Source organism: Lissotriton vulgaris, chromosome 1_1 (assembly GCF_964263255.1).
Source record: "Lissotriton vulgaris chromosome 1_1, aLisVul1.2, whole genome shotgun sequence".
Classification (NCBI taxonomy): domain Eukaryota; kingdom Metazoa; phylum Chordata; class Amphibia; order Caudata; family Salamandridae; genus Lissotriton; species Lissotriton vulgaris.
In genome coordinates, this window is record NC_141685.1 from 1,337,931,359 (window position 1) to 1,337,959,014 (window position 27,656).

Here is a 27,656-nt window from a genome sequence, read left to right on the forward strand (position 1 = left end):
GGGTTATGCAGCCGATGCAAACATCACTGTGTGCCATGCAAGGGGTATATCTAAATCCATGCAGGTTTATCTTGTGTATTTTTATTTTATTTATAAAAATGTTAAGTAATATCAGTTATCTAGAACCAAAACAATTCACTTTGTGTAAGCACTATGGAAATCGCCATTAAAAGAGTAATTAGAACATCGACCTACATATGTGTATTTCTTTACATATTGTGAGCATTCTATGGGCGCCATTTCCATCAGTTACCTCAAGTACAGGTCTAAAATGTTTTGCCATCTCTCATTCTCCCATGAGTACCACCTCACATGTTCTCTTCGTTTCACGTTTGTTCAATTCATGATAGGTTGCAGGCAAAGGTAAGGTGGGTGTGGCTTTTACCATCTGGGTTCACCAGGGCCAAGTGTCAAGAAGTTATCAGATTTCCTTGCATTAAGAGCTGGGGTCCTTGTAGAAGGGCTTGGTGGTAGCTGGAGAGGACCAGCATACAGTCCCACAGCCCCCCTACAGCGAGCTCCTCACACATTGATAAGAGCTGCGGCGTTAGAAGCTCTGTTATATTGTACTTCTAGAGCCCAGCAAGGAGGCAGAATACGGGTGGCAGCTGCTGCCAGTGCTGTCTTGCGTATGGCTTGATAGGTCTGAGGTTCTGAATGTCTGGATATTTTTCGGCTCTCAAAATGGTGGGACCCATAACGGCGAGGATACGGTACACATGAAAGTTTTTCAAACTGTTCCAGATATATGCCTGAAGAAGCAGGGACCTTCCAGCAACCTTGTGATTCAACTAGAGCTATCCATGCTGGATACATATGTATCATGATTTTGGGGTGTTGCTATCCTCCTATAGAGTCACAATCATCTACCTTTTGATCATGTCTCTGAAACTAGTGAAAGGTTATACTAAACAACTTTAAAAAATGAAAAATACAATGTTAATAAAAAGATTTCTAAAAAAAAGGAAAAATAAATTAAATCTGTTGGCAAGACCTTAAAATATGTGTTGAAAAGTGCTCACTGGGAAGTTGTGCAGGGCAGAGAACATCTTTGTTTTGGCATGTTTCTGAGAAGAACAAGGAACCAGCAGCATTGTAATGAGCTTGTCTGCCTGTACCTGGATTGTGCAAAGATACTGAAATAAATAATCAACTGAACAGCTGCAGCAGAGCCTGATAGCAATATCGCCAGTTTTAAGGGATTAACCTTTCATAGTAACTTAACACCACCTGATAACCAACAAGTGTATAGTGCGGGGATGGCACTACCAAAATCCATTCAGACTATTTTTATGTTTGAAAGTTTTTTTAAATCATTTAAAAATATTAACATTTTCATATTAACATTAGATAAAGTTGTATCAAATGTAAAAACAGAAAGTTAAAATATGAGATCCAGCACATTTTCCTAATTGTTGAGGAACAGGAAAGTTGTTTCAGTACTTATTTTAATGAATATTCCTACAATAACTATTTTACAGTGGGATGTGCATTTGACGTTAGAGAACAATCTTTACACTTCTGCATTTTATTTGGATATGTTGCCAGCCACCCAGTGAAAAGAAAAAAGCCTGTTCTCTTACCCAATCTTACGTCATTGTTAGACCTGACATCATTGGCTTGAGTCTCTCCTCCATTTTTTCTGTTTGCCTCTACTGTTTTACGATGTTTTGCTGGTATATGCTTTGGGCGCCGTGTCACTGCTGATCAGTGCCATAGCGCAAGTGCTCCCTATGTTAAAATGATGTATCTATTGTATCCATGTTTGGCTTATTTGGTTTACTGTCAGTCCCTAGTCTAGTGCACCAGGAGTGCCGGGGCTTGTAAATACAAATGCCGCTCGTGGGCTTGCAGCACGTGTTGTGCCACCCACAGGAGCGGCCTTGTAAAAGAATGTCTACGGGTCGGTCATTGCGAGACCCACGTGCAGTCCTGTACTGTCACGCCGGCTGCGCAGGTATCCCTACTTGCCAGCCCCTCCAACCTTCCCTTAACTTCATGTTAGTCACCCCTATGGTAGGCCCATGGGCAGGGTGCATTGTAAGTGTAAGGTAGGACACGCCTGACCAAGTTGGCATGTCCTGATAGTGAAGTGCCACCATCTTCGTGCTTCACTATTGCGAGGTAGCCTGCTCCGTTGGATAGAATGGGCCGCCGGGATTGTTAACGCTATAATCCTAGCTGGCTCGGGGAGCATGGTGCAATGTCGAGTTTGGTATCCCTGAACTCGGGGTTTAATTACGCATCCGTTGGTGTGGATGGTTTTTGGACTCTGGGTTCGAAAATAGCACTTTTAGAAAGTGTCTATTTTCTTGCCTAACCATATCTGGTTTCTGCTGGTCTTGCGTGTGTGTGACAGGAGCTGGGTGGCTCCACAGGTCTGGATGAGTCAGTGTGGGATGAGTGGGACATTTACGTTGAGAGTAGGGGGAGAGTAGTTGTTGATAGCCTGCCTTGCCTGATACAATGCTGGCTCCACCTCCCGCTAAGCGACTGATGGCTCTGTGCCTGCCATGGACGATCCTAGCCCCACCTCCTGCCAGGAGGGCGATAGCTCTGCTCCTGCCAGTATCAATGCTGGCTCCACCTCCTGCGGGGCGTCTGAGGACTCAGCCCGGCTCAATGAATAGGCCAGGTGCTACTGCCTAGCTCCACCCACCACAGACCCAGGATGTTGGGAAATCCCCGGCATAGACAAAGGGATCAAAGACGAAAAGGGGTATAAGAGAAGGACCCCTGAACTAGGAAATCAGATCACTTCTGACAAGGAACCCTGTAACCAAGGACAAGAGGCCTGCTGATCTAAAGGACTGCCTACCCCTTCTGCCAGTGTGCTGTTGTTGGGGGAATCCTGCAGTGCTTCTTTATTTTTGCCAAGGAACCAGGAGAGAGGAACTGTGTGTGTACTCTCACGCTTGCTAAGAAAATCTCCAAGGACTGGAAGAGTGCCAGTCTCCTGCTGAAGTCACAGGGCTAAAGGACTTCATCTGCTAAAAGTGCTATTCGCTGGAAGTGGGAATCCAGCACCTCTGAAAGGACCAGCAATCAAGACGATCGGACGCTGGGCCCGACCGACGCCAGCAGCAACGCCAGTGAGTGGGAGTACGGCTCTAACTCCAGAGGACCTCGTGTCTGCCCCGCTGCTGATCGCATCAACCGTGTGCCCTTCGACGCCGTGAGCGCTGCTCACTCTGTGCAACTGCATCATCGACGACGCCTGCTGAGGCCTGATCGACACCGAAGGCGCGACGCCGGATTGCTCGACGCCGCTGATCATCGTGTGCTTCATTTTCCTAAGGTACTGTGTTGTTGGGGGTCCGTGTGACTCCAGGCCCGACGTAGCGCTCCTCGCGGTCGACGCCGAACCTGTGGATTATCTTTGCCCCTGCGTTGTGTAGCTCCCGTGTGAGTTACCCTGTTGCTAAGAACTGTGTTTCCAAGAAGAAGATTTGCTTGATACTAAAAGACTTTTGTGCTAAAGAAGAAACTACCTTTGAACTATCCTTTTTCCTTCCCGAACGTATTTATTCCGATTGTGTACAGTTTTGCCGTTATTTTGGTCTTGTGCTAAGCCTTATATAAAAATACTTATTTTTATAATACTACGGTGTCGTGTCCATTTGTAGTGTATTCACTTTATTACTGTATGTGGTCATAATTGCTTAACACACAGCCTCTGAGATAAGCCTGTTCTGCTCTGCCAAGCTACCGAGGGGGTGAGCAGGGGTTATCGAAGGGTGTGATCCCCTTGCCCTGACTAGAAAAGGAGTGTCCCTATTTGTCACAAGTGCATACCTCTGCCAACTAGAGACAGCCGGTTCTAACATTGGATGCAGCGGTGAGGATTTGGACCTTGCATTTATGACCCATGTACAGTGATTAGTGTGCGCTACGTAGTGAAAGCAGACCATAACGCAGTCACAATCTGATTCGGAAGGATCCTATTTTTGTTCTCCGCTTTTCTGAAACTTGATTTTCTGAACACTGCCAGTTTCAACCATGAGTGACAACGGAGTCACTGCCCCTGCTATCGTTGTTGTGGAAGAGTTCGAGAGGAGTAAGCTTAAGAGATACAAGAAAGATGAGCTGAAACACTTTTGCAACCAGTTTGAAGTTCCTACCACCGGCCTCTCGAGAAAAGATGATTTTTATAAAGCATTGCAGGCCTGGTGGGAGTCCAGAAATCCCTCTGATGTGGTGGTGGTACCCACAGAGGAAGGGGATGAGGAGGTGCCAGTGAATGGACCTGTGCCCTCTTGCGGAAGCAGTGTTTCCTCCAAAGGTCTTTCCCCTGAAGAAAGAGAAGAAAGGGCGAAAGAGCGAGCTTACAACATGGAGATGGCAAGGCTAAAAATAAATGGGCAGTTGGAGTTAGAAAATGCAAGAGGTAGAAGGGAAGCTGATTTAGAGATCAAAAAGTTGGAGTTTGAACGGGAGAAGTTAGCTTTGGAGCGTGAAGCCAGGTTGAGGGAACTGGATATCCAAGCTAAAAAGTTAGAGTTGAATCCCTCTGGTGGCAGCACTCCATCCGAGCCTGCAGAAAGTAAGTTTTACTTCCCGAAAGATGTGATCAAAGATTACAATAAGAATGAAGATATTGGTCAATGGTTTAAAGCATATGAGTTAGCATTGTTGGCCCACCAGGTCCCTGAGAAGAATTGGGGAGCGGGGTTGTGGGTCGCTTTGTGAATGAGGGAAGAGATACCCTGTTAGACATGCCTGTTGCGGATAGGATGTCGTATGCTCATATGAAAGATGCTTTAATGTTGCGATATGGTTTAACCCCCGAGCAGTACAGACAAGCTTTTAGAGAATGTAAGAAGTTGCCTGGTACGACGTGGGTTGAATATGTGTCTTATTTTTGCAGAGCCATGGATGGTTGGGTAAAGGGCAGCAAAGTGGAAAGTTATGAAGCTCTCTATGATTTGTTTGCGTGGGAGCACTTGTCTAATAACTGTTTTCCAGAGCTGCGCCAGCACCTGATTGATAGCAAGATATCTAACCCTAGAAAACTTGCTGAGGAGGCGGACCGCTGGGTCAGTGCCAGGGTCCACAAGGGTCCAGTGGGAGACTCAGCCAAAGGTGGGCAGGGTCCCCAGCAGAAGAGTGGGGGGGACAAGGGTAAACAGAAGGAGTCTCAGAAAGGGCCCCAAAGTAATCCCCAAGGGAACCAAGGGAAAGGTTCCCAGCCTCCCCCTGAGAAGAAGCCAGGGGCCCCGACGGGTAAACCTGTTCATAGGGGCCCCCTAACCTGCTATGGTTGTGGGCAGGTGGGACACCGGTTTTATGACCCCCAGTGTCCCAAAAAGGATTCGAATGCACCGCCGCGTGCACCCCCTCGTCAGTTGGCAAGTGTAGCCTTGGGAGGGGAGGAGATGGTTGTCCATGGTGGGAGGGGTCCCGCAGAAATGTCCCTGGTCTCGCTAGGAGACATGCAAATGGTCTCTCCACCCCCTCTGCCTAGTAACACTAGTAAATATAGGCAGTGGGTGACCATTAATGGCCATAGAGTGGAAGCTCTCAGAGACACCGGAGCGAGTGTGACAGCTGTCAAGTGTCACTTGGTGTCCAGAGAGCAGGTGGTTCCCCACGCATTCTACCCCGTGATAGCTGCCGATAACTCCCAGAAAGAGTGTGAGGTGGCTCAGGTTTCCTTTGAATGGGGGGGAGTTTCAGGTACTCTTCAGGTTGCTGTGAGGCCCGCCATGCCTGTCGATTGTCTCCTGGGCAATGATTTGGAAGACTCCCCTTGGGCTAAGGTGGAGCGAGCAGCGCACTTGAAAATATTGGGTGTGCCAGAGTGGGTGTGTGCAACCACTCGATCCATGACAGCGAGTAAGGGTGTTGATGGGGTCCCGGAGCCTGAAAGTACGGCCCAGGACCCAGCTGTGAAGAGAAGAGGCAGGAGGCGCGGGAAACCGGCCCCCGTTGTTCCCGTGGTCCAGAAGGAGGTAGACCCTGAGGGGGATGCCCTGGAGCCCACAGGGGAACAAATTGCCGAACTGGGAGATCTGCCCGAGCTGACCCACTGGCAGCAGGATGGTGGTCCCTCCAGGGAGGAATTCTGTGCGGAACAGAAGGTGTGCCCTTCTCTTGTGGGCATGAGGCAGCAGGCCTCAGCCCAATCCTCAGGTGATCAGTCAGGGTCACATTTTGTGTACTGGGAGAACGACCTCCTGTATAGCGAGCCTAAGGCTGCTGAGCCTGGGTCAGCCCGTGTGCTGGTGGTACCCCAGCGCTTCAGAGCCTTCCTACTGGGTTTGGCTCATGACGTACCGTTAGCTGGACATCTGGGGCAGGACAAGACCTATGACAGGCTTGTCACCCATTTTTATTGGCCTCAGATGCGTAGGGATGTAGACATCCATTGCAAGACTTGTCGCACTTGCCAGGCAAGTGGGAAAAGCGGAAGGAAGCAGAAGGCTCCCCTCCAACCTTTTCCGGTGGTCAGCACCCCCTTTGACCGGGTGGGTATTGACATTGTTGGGCCCCTGGACCCCAAGACAGCCCTGGGCAACAGGTTCATCCTGGTCTTGGTGGACCATGCCACGAGGTACCCGGAGGCCATCCCTCTCCGAACAGTGACGGCCCCCGTGGTGGGACGAGCACTGATGGGTGTTTTCTCCCGGATGGGGTTCCCCAGAGAGGTGGTGTCCGACCGAGGCACCAACTTCATTTCGAACTATATGAAGTCTCTGTGGAAGGAGTGTGGGGTAACCTACAAGTTCACCACTCCTTACCACCCTCAAGGAAATGGGCTGGTTGAGAGATTCAACCGGACCCTGAAAGGCATGATTATGGGTCTTGAAGAACCAATGAGGCGGAAATGGGACGTCCTCTTGCCATGCCTGTTGTTTGCTTACCGTGAGGTGCCGCAGAAGGCTCTAGGGTTCAGCCCCTTTGAGCTCTTATACGGTCACCCGGTAAGAGGACCTTTGAGTCTGGCCAAGGAAGGCTGGGAGCAATCTCCCAGGAAACCTCCCCAGGATGTATACAGCTACATGCTGGCCTTTCGGAACCAGACTCGGCGCTTCAGAGAACTTGCTCAGGCAAATCTGGAGGCCAGCCAGGAGGAGATGAAGCGATGGTACGACCGGAATGCCACTCTGGTAGAGCTTCAGCCTGGTCAGGAAGTGTGGGTCATGTCCCCTGTGGAACCTTGTGCGCTCAAGGACAGGTGGACTGGACCGTTTAAGGTTGTGGAGAAGAAGAGCAATGTCACCTACTTGGTGGACTTGAAATCTCCCAGGAACCCCTTGCGGGTCCTGCATGTCAACCGTTTGAAGCCCCACTTAGAAAGGTCCGAAGTGGGCATGCTCCTAGCTACAGATGATGGAATGGAGGAGGAGAGTGAGCCTCTTCCTGACCTCCTGTATGCTAAAGAGCAAGACGGGTCAGTGGATGGTGTGGTCCTCTCTGACACACTGACCCTTGAGCAGAAACAGGATTGTCGCCACCTGTTGGGACAATTCCCGGATCTGTTTTCCTTGGTTCCGGGTGTCACGCATTGGTGTGTCCATGACGTTGACACCGGAGACAGCCCTCCTGTGAAGCACAAGGCTTACAGGGTGACTGACAAGGTCCGAGCGTACATTAAGGAGGAGGTCTCCAAAATGTTCGCGTTAGGGGTGATTGAGTCCTCTAGCAGTCCTTGGGCCAGCCCAGTGGTCTTGGTCCCGAAGGCTGCAGCGCCTGGTGCTTCACCGGAACACCGGTTCTGCGTGGACTACCGAGGGCTCAATTCAGTCACGAAGACTGACGCGCACCCCATCCCCAGAGCTGATGAGCTCATCGATCGGTTGGGGGCTGCCCGGTACCTTAGTACGTTCGATTTAACGTCTGCGTACTGGCAGATCGCCTTGACTGATGGGGCAAAAGAGAGGTCAGCATTCTCCACACCAGATGGGCTATACCAGTTCCGGGTGATGCCCTTTGGGATGAAGAATGCCCCTGCCACCTTCCAGAGGTTGGTCAACCAGGTCTTGGCTGGACTGGAGGAATTCAGTGCCGCCTACCTGGACGACATCGCAGTGTTCAGCGCCAGCTGGGAGGAACACTTGCGCCACCTCCAGGAAGTGTTGTTGGCCCTGCGCGGAGCAGGCCTCACAATCAAAGCCAGTAAGTGCCAGATTGGGCAGGGTTCTGTGGTGTACTTGGGGCACCAAGTAGGGAGCGGTAAGGTGGCCCCCCTGCAACCCAAGATTGATACCATCCTGGCTTGGGCACCGCCCAAAACCCAAACGCAGGTGAGAGCCTTCTTAGGACTCACGGGTTACTACAGGAGGTTTGTCAAGGATTACGGCAACATTGTGCACCCCTTGACTTCGCTGACTTCCAGGAAGCAGCCACGAAACGTGATCTGGACTGATGCCTGTCAAACGGCCTTTGACACCCTGAAAACTGCAATGTGCACAGCACCTATACTCCAAGCACCCGATTTTTCGAAAGAATTCATTGTTCAGACGGACGCTTCAGAGCATGGCGTGGGGGCTGTTCTAGCTCAGGTGAATGAAGAGGGCCGAGACTTGCCTGTAGCCTTCATCAGTAGGAGGTTACTTCCCAGGGAAACGAGGTGGAGTGCGATAGAGAGAGAAGCATTTGCTGTGGTCTGGGCGCTGAAGAAGCTAAGACCCTACCTGTTTGGGACTCACTTCCGGGTTCAGACAGACCACAGGCCCCTCAGATGGTTGATGCAAATGAGGGGTGAGAATCCAAAACTGTTGAGGTGGTCCATTGCTCTACAGGGGATGGACTTTACGGTGGAACACCGCCCTGGTACAGATCACGCCAATGCTGATGGTCTGTTCAGATTTTTCCGCCTTAGTGATGAGGACTCCCTAGGTTAAGGGTAGTTCTCCCCACATTTCAGCTGGAGGGGACACGTGTTAGACCTGACATCATTGGCTTGAGTCTCTCCTCCATTTTTTCTGTTTGCCTCTACTGTTTTACGATGTTTTGCTGGTATATGCTTTGGGCGCCGTGTCACTGCTGATCAGTGCCATAGCGCAAGTGCTCCCTATGTTAAAATGATGTATCTATTGTATCCATGTTTGGCTTATTTGGTTTACTGTCAGTCCCTAGTCTAGTGCACGAGGAGTGCCGGGGCTTGTAAATACAAATGCCGCTCGTGGGCTTGCAGCACGTGTTGTGCCACCCACAGGAGCGGCCTTGTAAAAGAATGTCTACGGGTCGGTCATTGCGAGACCCACGTGCAGTCCTGTACTGTCACGCCGGCTGCGCAGGTATCCCTACTTGCCAGCCCCTCCAACCTTCCCTTAACTTCATGTTAGTCACCCCTATGGTAGGCCCATGGGCAGGGTGCATTGTAAGTGTAAGGTAGGACACGCCTGACCAAGTTGGCATGTCCTGATAGTGAAGTGCCACCATCTTCGTGCTTCACTATTGCGAGGTAGCCTGCTCTCCGTTGGATAGAATGGGCCGCCGGGATTGTTAACGCTATAATCCTAGCTGGCTCGGGGAGCATGGTGCAATGTCGAGTTTGGTATCCCTGAACTCGGGGTTTAATTACGCATCCGTTGGTGTGGATGGTTTTTGGACTCTGGGTTCGAAAATAGCACTTTTAGAAAGTGTCTATTTTCTTGCCTAACCATATCTGGTTTCTGCTGGTCTTGCGTGTGTGTGACAGGAGCTGGGTGGCTCCACAGGTCTGGATGAGTCAGTGTGGGATGAGTGGGACATTTACGTTGAGAGTAGGGGGAGAGTAGTTGTTGATAGCCTGCCTTGCCTGATACAATGCTGGCTCCACCTCCCGCTAAGCGACTGATGGCTCTGTGCCTGCCATGGACGATCCTAGCCCCACCTCCTGCCAGGAGGGCGATAGCTCTGCTCCTGCCAGTATCAATGCTGGCTCCACCTCCTGCGGGGCGTCTGAGGACTCAGCCCGGCTCAATGAATAGGCCAGGTGCTACTGCCTAGCTCCACCCACCACAGACCCAGGATGTTGGGAAATCCCCGGCATAGACAAAGGGATCAAAGACGAAAAGGGGTATAAGAGAAGGACCCCTGAACTAGGAAATCAGATCACTTCTGACAAGGAACCCTGTAACCAAGGACAAGAGGCCTGCTGATCTAAAGGACTGCCTACCCCTTCTGCCAGTGTGCTGTTGTTGGGGGAATCCTGCAGTGCTTCTTTATTTTTGCCAAGGAACCAGGAGAGAGGAACTGTGTGTGTACTCTCACGCTTGCTAAGAAAATCTCCAAGGACTGGAAGAGTGCCAGTCTCCTGCTGAAGTCACAGGGCTAAAGGACTTCATCTGCTAAAAGTGCTATTCGCTGGAAGTGGGAATCCAGCACCTCTGAAAGGACCAGCAATCAAGACGATCGGACGCTGGGCCCGACCGACGCCAGCAGCAACGCCAGTGAGTGGGAGTACGGCTCTAACTCCAGAGGACCTCGTGTCTGCCCCGCTGCTGATCGCATCAACCGTGTGCCCTTCGACGCCGTGAGCGCTGCTCACTCTGTGCAACTGCATCATCGACGACGCCTGCTGAGGCCTGATCGACACCGAAGGCGCGACGCCGGATTGCTCGACGCCGCTGATCATCGTGTGCTTCATTTTCCTAAGGTACTGTGTTGTTGGGGGTCCGTGTGACTCCAGGCCCGACGTAGCTCTCCCCGCGGTCGACGCCGAACCTGTGGATTATCTTTGCCCCGGCGTTGTGTAGCTCCCGTGTGAGTTACCCTGTTGCTAAGAACTGTGTTTCCAAGAAGAAGATTTGCTTGATACTAAAAGACTTTTGTGCTAAAGAAGAAACTACCTTTGAACTATCCTTTTTCCTTCCCGAACGTATTTATTCCGATTGTGTAAAGTTTTGCCGTTATTTTGGTCTTTTGCTAAGCCTTATATAAAAATACTTATTTTTATAATACTACGGTGTCGTGTCCATTTGTAGTGTATTCACTTTATTACTGTATGTGGTCATAATTGCTTAACACACAGCCTCTGAGATAAGCCTGTTCTGCTCTGCCAAGCTACCGAGGGGGTGAGCAGGGGTTATCGAAGGGTGTGATCCCCTTGCCCTGACTAGAAAAGGAGTGTCCCTATTTGTCAGAAGTGCATACCTCTGCCAACTAGAGACAGCCGGTTCTAACAGTCATCAACTATCACCAACAGCAAGGGTGCCAATGTCCTTTTTTTGGCTGGTAGCATTATAAAGCCTGTCTTGAAGTTATCCATTAAATGGCCCTTTCCATAAGCTCTATAAGACAACATGCATGGGTCTGCATAAACATTTATGCAGACCCAATGCATGTCATCTTAGCTATCCCTATGTAAAGGGACTTCTAATGAATAAACTCAAAACACGTTTTATGAAGTAACTACTGCATGTAAATGGAGGAGACAGATGTGGACTGGATGTCAGTGAGAAATCGTCCAACAGTTTTGTTACTAAGAGTTCCTCAAGAAGCTGAGGACCTGGCACTTCCTATAAGCACCTAGGGGGTCCCACACCTGCCTAAGCGCCTGGATACCCTTTGGGTGATTAGCGTACGATATAAATCAATATAACTTAACATAAGTCAAGAGAAGATTCATTGCTACAGGGGAATAGGTTGTTCGCCTGTAACAATGGCTTCCCAGCTTTATTACCAGCTTGTTGTTTTTCATGAGAATGAGATGTTCAGACATTCTGAAAAGTTTCCAAAAAAGAAAACTACAGCTGCATGCAGTAGGCATTTTGAGTCTGTCGGTGTTGTTGAGCTCACTAGAGAATGGAGGGAAGTGAAATGATGAGCATGGGTCCCAAAATAGTATATCAACGTGTTGCAGAGATGCATAGGATCATAGAGGACCCTCATAGTAAGCTGGTAACTCCATAGGAGACACCCACACTTTATTATTGTTATTGTTACAGGTAAGTAATGTCATTATGATAGAAAATTCATTCAGACCAGTGTTCTTCTATGCACTCTAAATCCTTACCTAGGCTTGATACCATTGAGTATCTTTTCAGCACAGATTATTTACTGATACATTGTTATTCCAGACTCCTCGATCAGGCCTCCATACCTCATAGCACTTTTTTGTGAACCACAGTGAATTGTTATAAATCCTTCTTTACCTTGCATTTCCAATGAGTTTCAGTCTGTTTATTAAAGTAAAGCACAACTGAAAAAGGTGGGGGGGAGGGGGAAGGTGCATAAATCATGATTTAAGCTACATGATCAATCTGTGTTGACATTTTCCAGGAGAAGACAGCCAAATTAGTGATGAACTCTACAGTAAGGTGCGGATTCTCTGTTGGATCATGACGAGCCCAAATAACCTGGAAACGAAAGCCAAGCACCTGAAGGCCACATGGACGCGGCACTGTAATATAGTGCTCTTCATGAGCTCAGTGACGGATGACAAGTTTCCCACCATAGGCCTGGACACCAAGGAAGGCCGGGACCAGCTCTACTGGAAAACGATCAAGGCTTTCCAGTATGCACATGACAACCACCTCGATGACGCAGACTGGTTTCTAAAGGCCGATGACGACACCTATGTGATTGTTGATAACTTGCGATTCCTACTTGCCAACTACACTCCTGATCAACCCATATACCTTGGCAAACGCTTCAAGCCCGAACCTAAAGAAGACTACATGAGTGGTGGTGCTGGCTATGTTCTTAGTAAAGAGGCCCTCAAGCGTTTTGTGAATGGTTTTAGCACAAAGGTTTGCAGCCATACCACATCAGTGGAAGATTTGGCACTGGGACAGTGCATGGAGAAGATGGGCGTACCACCAGGGGACTCCAGGGACACTGAGGGGAGAGAAACATTCCACCCATTCGTACCAGAGTCCCACCTCACCGGCCTTCTTTCCAGAGACTTCTGGTATCGGAAGTACTGCTTCTATCCAATTTTGGAGGTAGGTGCAGAAGTGTCTTTGAGTCTGTGCTATAACCGAAGAATATGTGTTGTGCCTGAATATTCTTTTTAGATAATTGTTTAATGTGGGTGTGTCTTTCAGCACTGACTGTACCCGATATGCTTGCGATTATCACATGGAGCAGGTGCTTTTCATTAAAGGGGAGGCTAACTATCATCAAAATGTGTGGAATATTTTTTATGTAGAGCATACATTTTTTTGCATATACTTTGCTTCTTTTTTGTCTTGTGGTGAGAATCTGTGCTGTAGAAAGACATCTAAAGAGTTTAAGCTTCAGTAGGCTTCAAGAGAGTTATCATCTTGCCAGAGATTACTGTTCTGCATCAACATGTAACATAAAACTCAGCTGACAGATCCATTTTCAACTGTCCAGCTTTCACACATACAGCCTGACTCAAGGTCAAAGAGTGCCTTTAAAAGCTCTACTCATCCCCAAGACACTACAAGTTCCCTCTCCTTTATAAGTAGATGTAGGAAAGGCTGCCATTCCTGCGTGGTCAACCCAGATTTTTCACCTTTTGCTGGGCCCTATATTTCTGCTGGATTTAGAACGCTGTGCACTTTACCTCTGCTAACCAGGTGTAGAATGCTTGTGCTCCCACTTTAAATGTTTTAATTGCCTTATTCTTATTATGTACATTTAACTTAACTATAAGTCCCTAGTCCAGAGGTCTTCAAACTATTTTGGTCTGAGCCCCCCTTAAGCAAAATTGTGGGAAGCTGGGCCCCCCGCCAAACCTATAGGGCAAGGATTTTGGGAGTGGGAGGGATGATCACAGGGGTCAGGGATCATGAGACCATTTGAGGGGTGATTTTCCATAGCCTGTAATCCACACTAAATGTAGCATCAAACAAGAACACAATTGACCCCAAACACTACTGCCCGTAATTGGGGTGCCGTGGTCCCCAATGCACTCCACCTGCTGCACTACTGATGGATGTAGCTCTGGGAAACAAGCTATTTCCTCTTCTTTCATTTCTTCTCCACCATGTCTGACCATCACTTCAATCTCAAAACAGGTCCAGTCTGTCTGAAAGAAAATCAGCTACTGCACGCTTCCCCAGTTGTTTTGCGCCAATGCCACCATCTGCCCTAATGCTAGCAAGGAAATTGAGCCCTCATGCCCAAATTCTATTGTAAAACATTCATAATTGTGATGCAGTAGGCCCCTTGACAAAAGTGTTACTGTACTTGCTTCATTAATATTAGCTGCTGCCTTGCTGTTGCCTCTGTCCTTTAACAACCTGGGATCCCATCCCACACCCACCATCTCCCTCCCATCCCTCCTCACCCTCTCGTCTCTCTGATGCCCAAATCAAGGTGTCGCCTCTGTTTAAATTTCCCCCTCCCTTGCGTCATTGCTCCAAGGATCAAAGAAACACTGGCCCAGGAAGTGTGCCTCAGACCTCTTAAGTAGCTGCAACATCTAAGATGCCTACAGCTCTGCAAAGCAGGCTGTCTTCTCTGCCACTCAGCTGGGCAATTACTTATAGGTCAGATGCCCAAAGCAGGCTTTCTGCAAAAAATAACCACACAAACAACAAATTTAGCCCCGCTGCTTGAGCCCTGTTCCATGCAGAACAATGGTGTCCTGGGCCCTAATGCTAGCAAGGAAAATGCATCCCATGTTCTTTTTAACAGAAATAATTCCATAACTGAGATCTAGTCCCCACTCACAGAGTGTGTGTGGAGGGGGAGGTCTCCTGTGCTGCAAAACAGATAGAGACCCAAAGGGACATGCCTTCTCACCAAGGTACCCGCTACCTGAAAGAAATGCAAATGTGTGGAATGGTTGGAGCCAGTGTAGGCTTTAATTAATAAAGACAAATACTTATTCTTTCTGAGGGGAAATATATGTGTCCATTAAAAGGAGTGCGCCCTTTTAATGGTTGAGCCTTGGCAGCGCCCATGCGCGGTCTACAAGACTTGCTGTAATCAATAAAACAACTCTATTCCCACCCCGTGCCTATGATTGGGTCACTCCAGGATAGCTCTTTTTTGCTACCTCCTGTCTCGTTCCTGCAGCCGATACCTCACTTCCTTTCAAGGTTCAGGAGCCTCAGTAAAGTACATTGTACTTACACTTGCCTTCTTTATCTCCTGTTTGTGGGAACTTCTTTTCTTTATTTTTGTTTGCAACGCAGGACGCCATGCTTTTTAACAATGGCATCCGCACAACTTTTAATTTTGCTGTATGCGGCTTGCCCAACTCTGTTTTTGTAACATTTTATGTTTTTTGTTCACTGCGTGGGACGGTAGGCTTAATTTTTAGATATGGTGGCGGCGCATTTTCTTTTTAAAATGTGCGCCTTGCCCAACTTGTTATAAATGTCTTTAGTTCTATTCTCGCCGAATTTGTCGACTTGACTTCCACGCAGCTTAATGTGGATTAGTCGTTTATTGATTTCTCTCTCTGTAAGCAACAATAAAAGTAATCTTTGAGTCCATTAAACGGGGAGACTGCGGATAAATCTGCACCCTGCACTGTGCAGTTAGAGAGCCTCTCCCTCCCTTGCACGCCTCTCTTTGTCGCCAACACCGCCTCCCCTTTCCACATCCTCTCCAAAACATTCATCCACACTGCCCTTCCTTTCTAGTCCTATTATTCTGCCACCTACTTTTGCTTCTCTGGGGTAAAATTGGCTGTTTACTTTGGTCTGTCATGAGCACTGAGTGTTATCTGAAAAGCGCTGCATAAAGCAGGTTTAGTTGCGATATGAAGAGACGAGTGAGCAGCCACGGTTGAGCAGTGCTGGTTTCACCACCTCTCATAGTTCCCTACCATCACTGATAGAGCAGGGATGTACTGTTGCTTCACAAGAGGACTGGGCCTGTCCTCTGAACTGCCAGCTCCCCTCTTGAAGCACAGCCTGTGGTGTACGGGTCGCCGAAGTAGACAATCCAAGCGTGCTCTTTGACGAACCATTTCCTCTCATTTTCTAATACTCCCTGTCAGATTGCTATTCAGTTTTCATTTCAGGTACTATTGATTGGGCATCGAGTGGCATATTTATACAATGCGCCTGAAGACTGTTGGATACCACATAATAATTTATGCACATCCTTCCAAAAATATTTAATCTAGAACTAACTGAAAATTCTGCACCCTTTGTATACAGAGATAGTGAAACCCGTGCAGAGTTCAGCAGACCAGTAGTTTATGATTTTGAATAACCAACTGCAGCAAATATAAAGAAAGTCAACCCAAAGTAAATAATTATCAGTATTAATGTTTATCACCTTAATCACACCTCCTCACTCTTTAGGAATGTGACATAACTGTTATCTAAAAGTTTGTAATAACTATAATTGCAATAGTAACAACAACAGTAATAATAATACTACTATAATAAAAACAACAAGTAGGTTTAATATAGACTTTCCTCAACACTTCTTCCGTTTCTTACGTCTGTAAACGATTAAAAAAATTAAAGGTACAGATTTTAAGGGCATTCAGCCAGAGATAAACCCCCAGACGTAGGCTTAACAATGCTCTAGCCACACCACTAACCGCACAGCGACCCCACTTTCCTATAAATCCAACACTTTTGGAAAAGTCCCTTAAAAAAAATAATAATACAAAAAAGATAGCAAACAAGTATCGCACAAAATAATGAGTCACTGAGGAAACTGGACTCCCAGGGGTTAAAAAGAGCAAATACAGTGCCAATACAAACATCCACCAGGTCCTGGTATTTAAACACTTTAGTCGAGTTGGCACCCATTGGAAGTAAGACTACAAAGTAACCCTAATGATAAATTGTAAGTTGTATTTACATAGCGCTAATTTCCCCTCATGAGGCGTTGAAGCGCTTTAGATAATACATTTAAGGTGCCAGAATAACGATATTACTGCACGTAATGGTGATGCAATTTCAGAACTCTAAGTGGGCTCCTCTTAAACCTACGATCGCACGACAGACACTGGGGCGTTTTTTTTTAGGTCGAGCTTTAATAGACATAAGGTGGGCGATTTTTTAATACAACTAAAGCAGCGAGTAGCAGTTCACTATCATTTACAGCTATTTACAATTCGTTAAGTGTTACAAAAAATGGCAGCCTTTCGTATCACACTGTCTGTACCTCAGCAAGATTGTCACACAATTCACTTCACTTTCCATGACTGCAAAGTGAGAGGAGTTTGTAAACACCAATCCACATGATATGCAAGCATTTGCAATGCAATAGGTCTCGCATTACTGACAGTGTGAGCTTTGGCGTTGCAAATAATAATGCAACGCCAATAGCTCAAACTTTCAGTGATGTAAAACCTATTGCATTGCAAATGCTTGTGAAGCCTTGTAGTCCACAAGATAGGATGCATGGTATTTAAAAGTGGGACATGTTGATAGTTAATATTACCATGTCCCTACAATGAGGCCCTAAAAGCTATTTCTCTGTGGCAGGCCTAGTTGTCCGACATAGAAAGCCGGAGTACAGATTACAATACTAATACTGCATCTCAGTAATGGGACTAGCTGGAAAAAAAACATATTTAAACCAGTAATTTTAATAGTTATCAAAAGCCTAATTCAATGGTGAAGTCAGATTCTTAATAAATATTAAGGAAAAGTAACTTTTAGAATATTACCCCTTGTCTGAACTGTCAGAATGCTAATTAGGATAAGCCTCTGCCATCTCCCAGCCTGTGATCAGCCTTGAACAGATGCCTAAAAGGTTTCAAATGCCTCCCAGGAGCAAACAGTGGGTGACATGAATGGGTAAAGATGACTGAACCCCACAGAATATGCAGTGTGGGGGCTGTGGACACCCTTTTGACCCTGTAGTGTTAAATCATGCTTGACAGGTCTGTTAAATCACTTGTAACACTTGGGGTACACTAGAATGGAAGTGAACAGGATGCCATGACAATTCTTGTGCATCCACTATCTGGTTGCTGAAGGACCCTTGTTTTGTCCTACAAGGCATCTGTCGCTGTTTTTTTTTAGGGAACTGTGCCTGCCTCAGACTGGATTTTAGTGTTAGATATGGGAGGACAGTAGGATTATGGCAGTACACTGTCCATCCCACCCACCCAACCCTTAGAACCCAAGTTTAGTGTAGATTAAGGCTTTTGCCATTTTGAAAATGCTTTAACACATGACATTTTGGGCAAGTTTGCACTAAGGCAAAAAGTGCTGCAAAAGTGGGTAGGGTTACCACTGGCATGTTCTGCCTTGTTGGTTAGAGTGTACCCAGGTGTCATTCAGCCACACTATTTTGTGGCAGCAATAAATGTGGCACTTCTGGACCTGCCTACGATCTTAAGACGAATGAACCTGCTAGCTGTAACCTGAGAGGAGCCCTGAAGGACTGGATCTGCTCCCTCTCGTACCCTGGACTAAAAACTGGACTCCAAGACTCAGTTGGCTGACCTCCAGTGTGGCTATAGGGCGACAATAATCTGCAAGAGGCCTTTTCCTGGAAGTAGCCTGCTCACCAGTGGCAACTGGCCTCAGCTGTTGGACTCTGCCTCACACCTTAAGTACAGCCCCAGGGTACTCCTGTGGTTGGTTGGCACATAAAATATTAAGTCAAAAGTTAACATCTTTACCATGACAAGCCTAGTTCGTGTATCCGATCTCTGCTACATCGCGGCAGCCTAAAATTGCTCCTAGGTCCTGTTGTATCGCGACCATAGACTGTCATTGCCTCTTCATGCTTCTTTCCTCTATTTTCCATTAAATCTTTCAAAACTCATATGACCTGTTCCCTGTATTAGATTTCTACCATTTTGGTATCATTTAATCAGTTTTTTCACTACTTTGATTTGGGATGTTTATTGTTTGGAATTTTGACTTTACTATTGTTTTGGTACTGCATAAATCATTTGCACATTGCAGAAATAAAGCCTGCGTGCTCTGCGCTAAAGTTACCAGGGGGCTTAGCTCGGCTTTATTTAGTGACTTGCTGGGTTCATCTGACAGGCTTTGTGATTCTTCCTTTAAGGGGGCAGTCGCTCACCCCAAATAATAATTCAATGTCTTACAGTGGAAATCAGGATCAACTTACTTAGGATAACATCACATAGAGCCCTCCACCTAAGGGAACGGAAAGATTTACTCTAGTTATGGAACCAGGAAGCTGATTTCCCCACTGAACCACATTGCTCGATCAGAGGTAAATCACTTGAATACCCTGTGCCTCTGACCCTTTAACTTCTGAAAGGGGGAGTACTTTGAAATAGCCCACGTTTGGTACCAAGTGCTGTAGTAAACAAGCATTTGCAATGCAATAGGTCTCGCATTATGAAAGTTTGAGCTATTTGTCTTGTAAATGACCATTTTTTTATTTATGTGTTGGTTTTGAAAATAGCTAAATTAATAGCTTTGTCATTTACAATGCCAATAGTTATAACTTTAGCAAATGTGACACCTATAGCATTTGTAATGCAACATGGTTTGTTTTTACGTGACTTAGATGTATTGATATTACAAATAACAATGGCTTTTAATTTTTTTAAATAATTAATACTTAAAGTAATTTATAATGGCAATAGCTTAAACATTTGTAAATAACTTTTGTGAAGTGTATGTTCAGTGTATTTTATTGTGACGAAAATCCAAGAACAGAAGTGAAATATTAACATCTTTTTTGTGACATTTGTAATAAAGCTTGAAACATTGAGAGAACGTATTTGAACCAGTTGTTGTTGAATGGTTGCACAGATTGATGTTGTGGTGGCGACGAGTGATGCTGTGGCGTTCAGTGATGTTGTGGTGGCGACGAGTGATGCTGTGGCGTTCAGTGATGTTGTGGTGGCGACGAGTGATGCTGTGGCGTTCAGTGATGTTGTGGTGGCGACGAGTGATGCTGTGGCGTTCAGTGATGTTGTGGTGGCGACGAGTGATGCTGTGGCGTTCAGTGATGTTGTGGTGGCGACGAGTGATGCTGTGGCGTTCAGTGATGTTGTGGTGGCGACAAGTGATGCTGTGGCGTTCAGTGATGCTGTGGTAGCACATAGTGATGCTGTGGAGGCCGTGAGTGATGCTGTGGAGGCCGTGAGTGATGCTGTGGAGGCCGTGGGAGGCCGTGAGTGATGCTGTGGAGGCCGTGAGTGATGCTGTGGAGGCCGTGAGTGATGCTGTGGAGGCCGTGAGTGATGCTGTGGTAGCGCATAGTGATGCTGTACTTTTCCAGAGTGATGCTGTAGTGTTCCAGAGTGATGCTGTGGTGGTGCTGAGTGCTGCTGTGGTGGTGCTGAGTGATAATGTGGTGGTGCTGAGTGATAATGTCGTGGTGCTGAGTGATAATGTGGTGGTGCTGAGTGATGCTGGGGTAGCGCTGAGTGATGATGTGGTGATGCTGTGGTGGCGCTGAGTGATGCTGTGGTGGCGCTGAGTGATGCTGTGGTGGCGCTGAGTGATGCTGTGGTGGCGCTGAGTGATGCTGTGGTGGCCCTGAGTGATGCTGTGGTGGACCTGAGTGATGCTGTGGTGGCGCATAGTGATGCTGTAGTGTTCCAGAGTGATGCTGTAGTGGTGCTGAGTGATGCTGTGGTGGCGCTGAGTGATGCTGTGGTGGCGCTGAGTGATGCTGTGGTGGCGCTGAGTGATGCTGTGGTGGCGCTGAGTGATGCTGTGGTGGCGCTGAGTGATGCTGTGGTGGCGCTGAGTGATGCTGTGGTGGCGCTGAGTGATGCTGTGGTGGCACTGAGTGATGCTGTGGTGGCGCTGAGTGATGCTGTGGTGGCGCTGAGTGATGCTGTGGTGGCGCTGAGTGATGCTGTGGTGGCGCTGAGTGATGCTGTGGTGGCGCTGAGTGATGCTGTGGTGGCGCTGAGTGATGCTGTGGTGGCGCTGAGTGATGCTGTGGTAGCGCATAGTGATGCTGTACTTTTCCAGAGTGATGCTGTAGTGTTCCAGAGTGATGCTGTGGTGGTGCTGAGTGCTGCTGTGGTGGTGCTGAGTGATAATGTGGTGGTGCTGAGTGATAATGTCGTGGTGCTGAGTGATAATGTGGTGGTGCTGAGTGATGCTGGGGTAGCGCTGAGTGATGATGTGGTGATGCTGTGGTGGCGCTGAGTGATGCTGTGGTGGCGCTGAGTGATGCTGTGGTGGCGCTGAGTGATGCTGTGGTGGCGCTGAGTGATGCTGTGGTGGCCCTGAGTGATGCTGTGGTGGACCTGAGTGATGCTGTGGTGGCGCATAGTGATGCTGTAGTGTTCCAGAGTGATGCTGTAGTGGTGCTGAGTGATGCTGTGGTGGTGCTGAGTGATGCTGTGGTGGCGCTGAGTGATGCTGTGGTGGCGCTGAGTGATGCTGTGGTGGCGCTGAGTGATGCTGTGGTGGCGCTGAGTGATGCTGTGGTGGCGCTGAGTGATGCTGTGGTGGCGCTGAGTGATGCTGTGGTGGCACTGAGTGATGCTGTGGTGGCGCTGAGTGATGCTGTTGTGGCGCTGAGTGATGCTGTGGTGGCGCTGAGTGATGCTGTGGTGGCTCTGAGTGATGCTGTGGTGGCGCTGAGTGATGCTGTGGTGGCGCTGAGTGATGCTGTGGTGGCCCTGAGTGATGCTGTAGTGGCCCTGAGTGATGCTGTGGTAGCGCATAGTGATGCTGTAGTGTTCCAGAGTGATGCTGGGGTAGCGCTGAGTGATGCTGGGGTAGCGCTGAGTGATGCTGGGGTAGCGCTGAGTGATGCTGGGGTAGCGCTGAGTGATGCTGGGGTAGCGCTGAGTGATGCTGGGGTGGCGCTGAGTGATGCTGGGGTGGCGCTGAGTGATGCTGGGGTGGCGCTGAGTGATGCTGGGGTGGCGCTGAGTGATGCTGGGGTGGTGCTGAGTGATGCTGGGGTGGTGCTGGGGTGGTGCTGGGGTGGTGCTGGGGTGGTGCTGGGGTGGTGCTGTGTGATGCTGAGGTGGTGCTGAGTGATAATGTGGTGGTGCTGAGTGATAATGTGGTGGTGCTGAGTGATAATGTGGTGGTGCTGAGTGATGCTGTGGTGGTGCTGTGATGGTGCTGAGTGGTGCTATGGTGGCGCTGAATGATGCTGTGGTGGCGCTGAGTGATGCTGTGGTGGCGCTGAGTGATGCTGTGGTGGTGCTGAGTGATGCTGTGGTGGCGCTGAGTGATGCTGTGGTGGCGCTGAGTGATGCTGTGGTGGCGCTGAGTGATGCTGTGGTGGCGCTGAGTGATGCTGTGGTGGCGCTGAGTGATGCTGTGGTGGCGCTGAGTGATGCTGTGGTGGCGCTGAGTGATGCTGTGGTGGCGCTGAGTGATGCTGTAGTGGCGCTGAGTGATGCTGTGGTGGTGCTGAGTGATGCTGTGGTGGTGCTGAGTGATGCTGTGGTGGCGCTGTGTGATGCTGTGGTGGCGCTGTGTGATGCTGTGGTGGTGCTCAGTGGTGCTGAGTGGTGCTGTGGTGGTGCTGAGTGCAATTGTGGTGGTGCTGAGTGATAATGTGGTGGCGCTGAGTGATAATGTGGTGGCGCTGAGTGATGCTGTGGTGGCGCTGGGGTGGTGCTGAGTGGTGCTGTGGTGGCGCTGAGTGATGCTGTGGTGGCGCTGTGTGATGCTGTGGTGGTGCTCAGTGGTGCTGAGTGGTGCTGAGTGGTGCTGTGGTGGCGCTGAGTGGTGCTGTGGTGGTGCTGAGTGGTGCTGTGGTGGTGCTGAGTGGTGCTGTGGTGGTGCTGAGTGGTGCTGTGGTGGTGCTGTGGTGGTGCTGAGTGCAATTGTGGTGGTGCTGAGTGATAATGTGGTGGTGCTGAGTGATGCTGTGGTGGTGCTGAGTGATGCTGTGGTGGTGCTGAGTGATGCTGTGGTGGTGCTGAGTGATGCTGGGGTGGCGCTGAGTGATGCTGGGGTGGCGCTGAGTGATGCTGTGGTGGTGCTGAGGGATAATGTGGTGGTGCTGAGGGATAATGTGGTGGTGCTGAGTGGTGCTATGCTGGTGCTGCCTGGTGCTGTGGTGGTGCTGCAAATAAAGAGCCATCTTGCTGTGCTTCCCCATTACATGCACAGAGAGACACACCTGCCAGATCTTAAGAAAAGATGCATTATGGAAAGAAATCACTGCCCATCACAGTGGTGAAGTTGATATACAGAACCCTGTGGTTCCAATTTCCAGTGGCCTCGGCTTAGCTCTTTTGATGTTGGGGCCTGTGGAGATAGTGTGTTTGGACAGCCATGGGGCGGAGTAGCCAAGCCTTTAAATATACCGGAGAACACAGACCACCACAGAGCACCGCACAGGGGTCCTTAGACCAGAATTACCGAGGCGCTGTCACTAAAGGAAACACGCATCTAGGAATGCCATATATCGCCCGAAGTGAGGAACCACGGAGGAAGTTTATGGAAAGCGTGCACATTCCCTCGGTCTTTCAAACGTCAAAAAAATAATACAACTGATGGCATTGCTGTCAATAGGCAGTAAATGTTACTTTCAAAGCCGACCCCGTTGTGAACGAATTCTTTTCAAATACAGATAGTAACGGGAGAAAATGATTCGCTTTCAAGAAATAAATAGACGAAAAAGACTAAATGAATCAAAAAGAGATAGCGGTGGCATTAAGTATCTGGTGGTTTGATTCTTTCCACCAATTCTGATCAGGATAAATGCGTGCTTGCAAAAAAAAACCAAGAAGTTCAAAGTGCACCCACTCTGCCAGGTTTAGTACATAACTGTTCAGTACATGCCATATGTTAGGAATCGGATGAATAAACAAGAGCAAAAGACACGCAGGATACTTAAAAGCGACCGCGAAATGAAATGAAAAGCGGGCGCGAAATGAAATTAAAAGCAGCCGGGAAATGCTCTCAGCATTTCGTGGGCGGGGGGGCGCATTCCTTTGAATTGTGAAGCAGGGGCGGGAGAGCGGATCCCTTTGAAGTGAAACTCTTGGCATTGCTGTGGCGGGTCTGATGCAATGATGCGAGGCAGGCGGCTCGGAGAGCAAATGAAAAGTGCGTGCACGGGCACATGCACTCGGCGCAATCCGCCTGGTTTAGCTTTCGTGGATCCAACTCTATAAGTCTCGACATCTGCAATGCGCAAGCGCATTGGCAGAGGTCGAGACCTGAAAAGCAAATCAAATGCTCTATATTGTTGTTTTTTTATTGTGCTGTATACGTGCATTTGCCGTGAAAGCATCTCTGGATACCTGGTATTCAGTGTGGCAATACAGATGCACATTTTGTCTAGATATTTTAATTTCAGTGCTGTAGCTGCATTGTTGTATTGTTGTCGTCGTTTGGTAATTGTGGTTTGTATGCAGGTAGTGGTGTGGTTTGGAAATGCAGTTGTATTTGTTGCATTGTACAAGTACTTATTGTGTGGTAACAATGGTGTATTATTTTTGTGGTTGTAGAGTTGCGTACCTAGCGAGCTGTGTACATTTCCAATAGATTTGCAGCTATAGAGCTGTAGATTTGTTGTAGATGCGTTTCTGTACAGTTCAGGTGTGCAGTTTTGGGGCATTTGCTGTATTTTCTACAATATGTAGAGCTGTGTCGTGCTGTACATCTGTGGCTTGAAATGTTTGTAAAATAGACAAATCAAATAATGAAAATATATTGGTTATGTTGATGTAGGTGTTCGTTTGCAAAGTTGTTACATTGTAAAAGCACATTCGTGGGGGAGCTGTGCAGCTGTTGTTTTTGTGCAGATGTGCAGTGGTGGTGTAGTCTTGCAATTCTATATTTGTGCAGTTCTACTGCTGTTATTCCTAGTCAGTGTTGTAGTTTGCATGAACTTGTAGGAGTGCCATATTCCGTGTGTTAAATTGTACAAGTACAGTTTTTTGATTATATTGTTGTATATGTGTCGTTGTAGAATTGTGCTGGTTACAGACAGAGTAGAAAGCAGGTGCCCCAGGGACTAGAATCCTGTTAGTGTAACTAATCACCCTGCACTTATTAAAGGCTGCCTCTGTGCCACATGTCCATCAATTGTTTTGTTTGCATATGTCGCCCCAAGTGGTAAGGGTATGCCCAGATGCGAGTCCCATGCTCACTACACCACTGGAATCAAGCTAGCCTGGCTGATGAAGGGTGATACCCTAAAACTGGTCCCAGGATGTTTGTTTCCGGTCCAGGGAGGACCTGGCTTGACAGTTTGGGCTGGACTGTTACCACAGGAACAGGGTCAAGATTGATTTGCAAATGGCTGGGTCCAATCTGGGGTGGTGTGGTGAGCAAAAGAATGATGGATTAAACCCAGATCCTTGTGACTGGGGGTGAATGTTTGCATTGTCCAGTATTCCGTCCATCAAGTGTTTCTTTTGCATATGTCGCCCTAAGAGGGAAGGGTATGCCCAGACCAGGGTCCGTGCTCACTACACCACTGGATTCAAGCTAGCCTGGCTGTTGAAGGGTGATGCCCTGAAACCTGGCTCAGGATGCTTGTTTCTGGTCCAGGGAGGACCTGGCTTGGCATTTCGGGCTGGACTGTTTCCACAGGAACAGGGTCAAGATTGATTTGCAAATGGCTGGGTCCAACCTGGGGTGGTGTGGTGAGCAAAAGAATTATGGATTAAACCCAGATCCTTGTGACTGGGGGAGAATGTTTGCATTGTCCAGCATTCTGTCCATCAATTGTTTCTTTTGCATACGTCACCCTAAGTGGTACGAGGCCCTGAAACCGGTCCCAGGGTGCTTGTTTCTGGTCCAGGAAGGACCTGGCTTGGCAGTTCCGCTGGATTGTTCCTACAGGAACAGGGTCAAGACTGATTTGCATATGGCTGGGTCCAAACTGGTGTGGTGTGGTGGGCAAAAGAATGATGGATTAAACCCAGATCCTTGTGAGTGTGGGTGAATGTTTGCATTGTCCAGCATTCTGTCCATCAATTGTTTCTTTTGCATATGTTTGCTGGGGCATACACACGTTTACAGTTTAAGGAAGTCACCCTTTAAACTTGCAGGGGGTAGGCTTCTGTATGTAACATAACACAGATTGCCCCCACAAGGATCACAACTCGTACAATATTTATGCACCAGGTTCAGGAGATCAGTATTGCCTCTGGCAGTCAGGTGGGAGTACAGCTTTCAAAGTAGTTGCCAGATATGAAATTGCCTATTGACACAACACACTGTAGAGATATCAACTCATTGCACAAATGTGGGCACATACATTTTACATCAAAACAAGAAATGGTTCTGTTTACTATCTTTTGATACATAGTATATATACACATTTCATAGCACTTTCATGAAGTGCCAAACAGTATATATTCTTGCTGTCTAGAAGCTTTTATGGTTTAAATCTTTTTATTAATTTTTAGACAGAAGAAAAAACAGGACCCTCAGCTCCCACGACAGAATGCAAAGGAGACCACAAGGTCGCAATGTTTAACATTACCACAGGCAAGAAGCATGGAGCGGGTCAACAAAATCAACAAGAAAATAACAAATTAAGAAGTTCCCAAATGAACCCCCCACCCTTACCCCCCACACGCCCCACTCGTCCCTCGTCCACCGAAAAATATAAAATTGCAAGGGAAGAGGAAAAAAAGGGGAAGGCTACGCCCTGATCAGCGTCGCCTTGTGCGAGTTTTTGTGGAGCTGTCACTAGGAATCTGCGTGTCTGGGAGACGCAGTAGTCGAAGATATCTGGGGCATGTCACCTCTCGAAATTCAGACACCAGGAGGGTCAAGAAGGGTCACCAAAACTCAGGGAACTCTGACCCCCTACCAGCCAGTGTGAGTGTGAGTTTCTCCATACCCAGTACCATCCAAAGCAGTTGAAGCCAGCCGGAGAGTGTAGGGATTTGGGCGGTACGCCAGTGGATCAAGATGTTTTGCAAGGCTGCCCCTACGGCAAACGCTATTAGTCGTCCCCTTCGGGATTTAAGTGGATACATCAATGGGTTAGGCAGTCCCAGGATGATATAGGAGGGAAAACGAGGGAGCTGAGTTTCTAAGTGAAGATCTATTTCATCCAGTACTTGGAACCAATTTGGCTGTATGTGGGTGCAACTCCAGAGGACGTGTTCCAATGTTCCTGTCTCCCCGCACTCCCTCCAGCATAGATTTCTACGTCGAGGGTCAAAGCGGTGCACCCGCTCCGGCGTATAGTACCAGTAAGTAACTATCTTGGTCAAGGTCTCCGTGAGACCCATATGGTATGCTGAGTGCCGTGCCCTGTGATAAATACCCTCCCATTCCGTATGACTTGAGGTTCTCCCCAGGTCCCTCTCCCATCGGGCATGGCCTGCATTATAGGTATGAATGGTGGGTCCTAGAAGCATCTTATAGAGATCAGATATAATACACTTATCAGAGGTGCGAGTTATCAGCCATTTTTCGTATGGGGAGAATAGCTGTTGTGCTTGTGGTCTAATGTGAGGATGTAGTGCCCAGTGTCGGACCTGGAGGTATGACAGGCGTTCTGTTTCGGGAAGCCATAGTGTTGTTCCCTAAACTGTAGAAACGGGATAATACCCTCTAAGTCAAAAAGGTGTCCCAGGGATCTGCAAGGGGAGGAACGCCAGGCTCGAAAAGCTCGGGCTTCAGTATCGGGTCGGAACTCTGGGTTGTCAAATAGTGGTGTGAGGTGATGGGAACGTGGTCAATTGTGCAAGAGTATTGGCGTGATCCCAGGATTCCATAATGGTGCTTGTAATGTGTGATGCATAAAGACTGACTGGCCGGTGAGTCTTGTGTAGAAAGGGGATCCCTTGTAGCGGTTTGCCAGCCACTGCCTGGTCCTGAAACAGCCAATGCTTTTCTGATTCCAGCCGCTGCCACTCCACCAGATATCTGAGCTGAGCGGCAGAAAATATGTCTGAAGGTCGGGCACCCATTTTCCTCCCTTTTCCGGGGGTA

General features: G+C 48.1%; 1 protein-coding gene across 2 annotated transcripts in view; it reads left to right on the forward strand.

Moving 5' to 3' along the window:
• The window catches only part of LOC147749128 (glycoprotein-N-acetylgalactosamine 3-beta-galactosyltransferase 1-B-like), a 465,041-nt gene that overhangs the window by 284,641 nt on the left and 152,744 nt on the right, over positions 1-27,656 (forward strand). For both annotated transcript variants that reach the window (XM_086966422.1, XM_086966414.1), the window contains exon 3: positions 12,211-12,875. In XM_086966422.1, the coding sequence (XP_086822548.1) occupies positions 12,211-12,875 (665 nt within the window). The remainder of the gene's footprint in view (positions 1-12,210; positions 12,876-27,656) is intronic.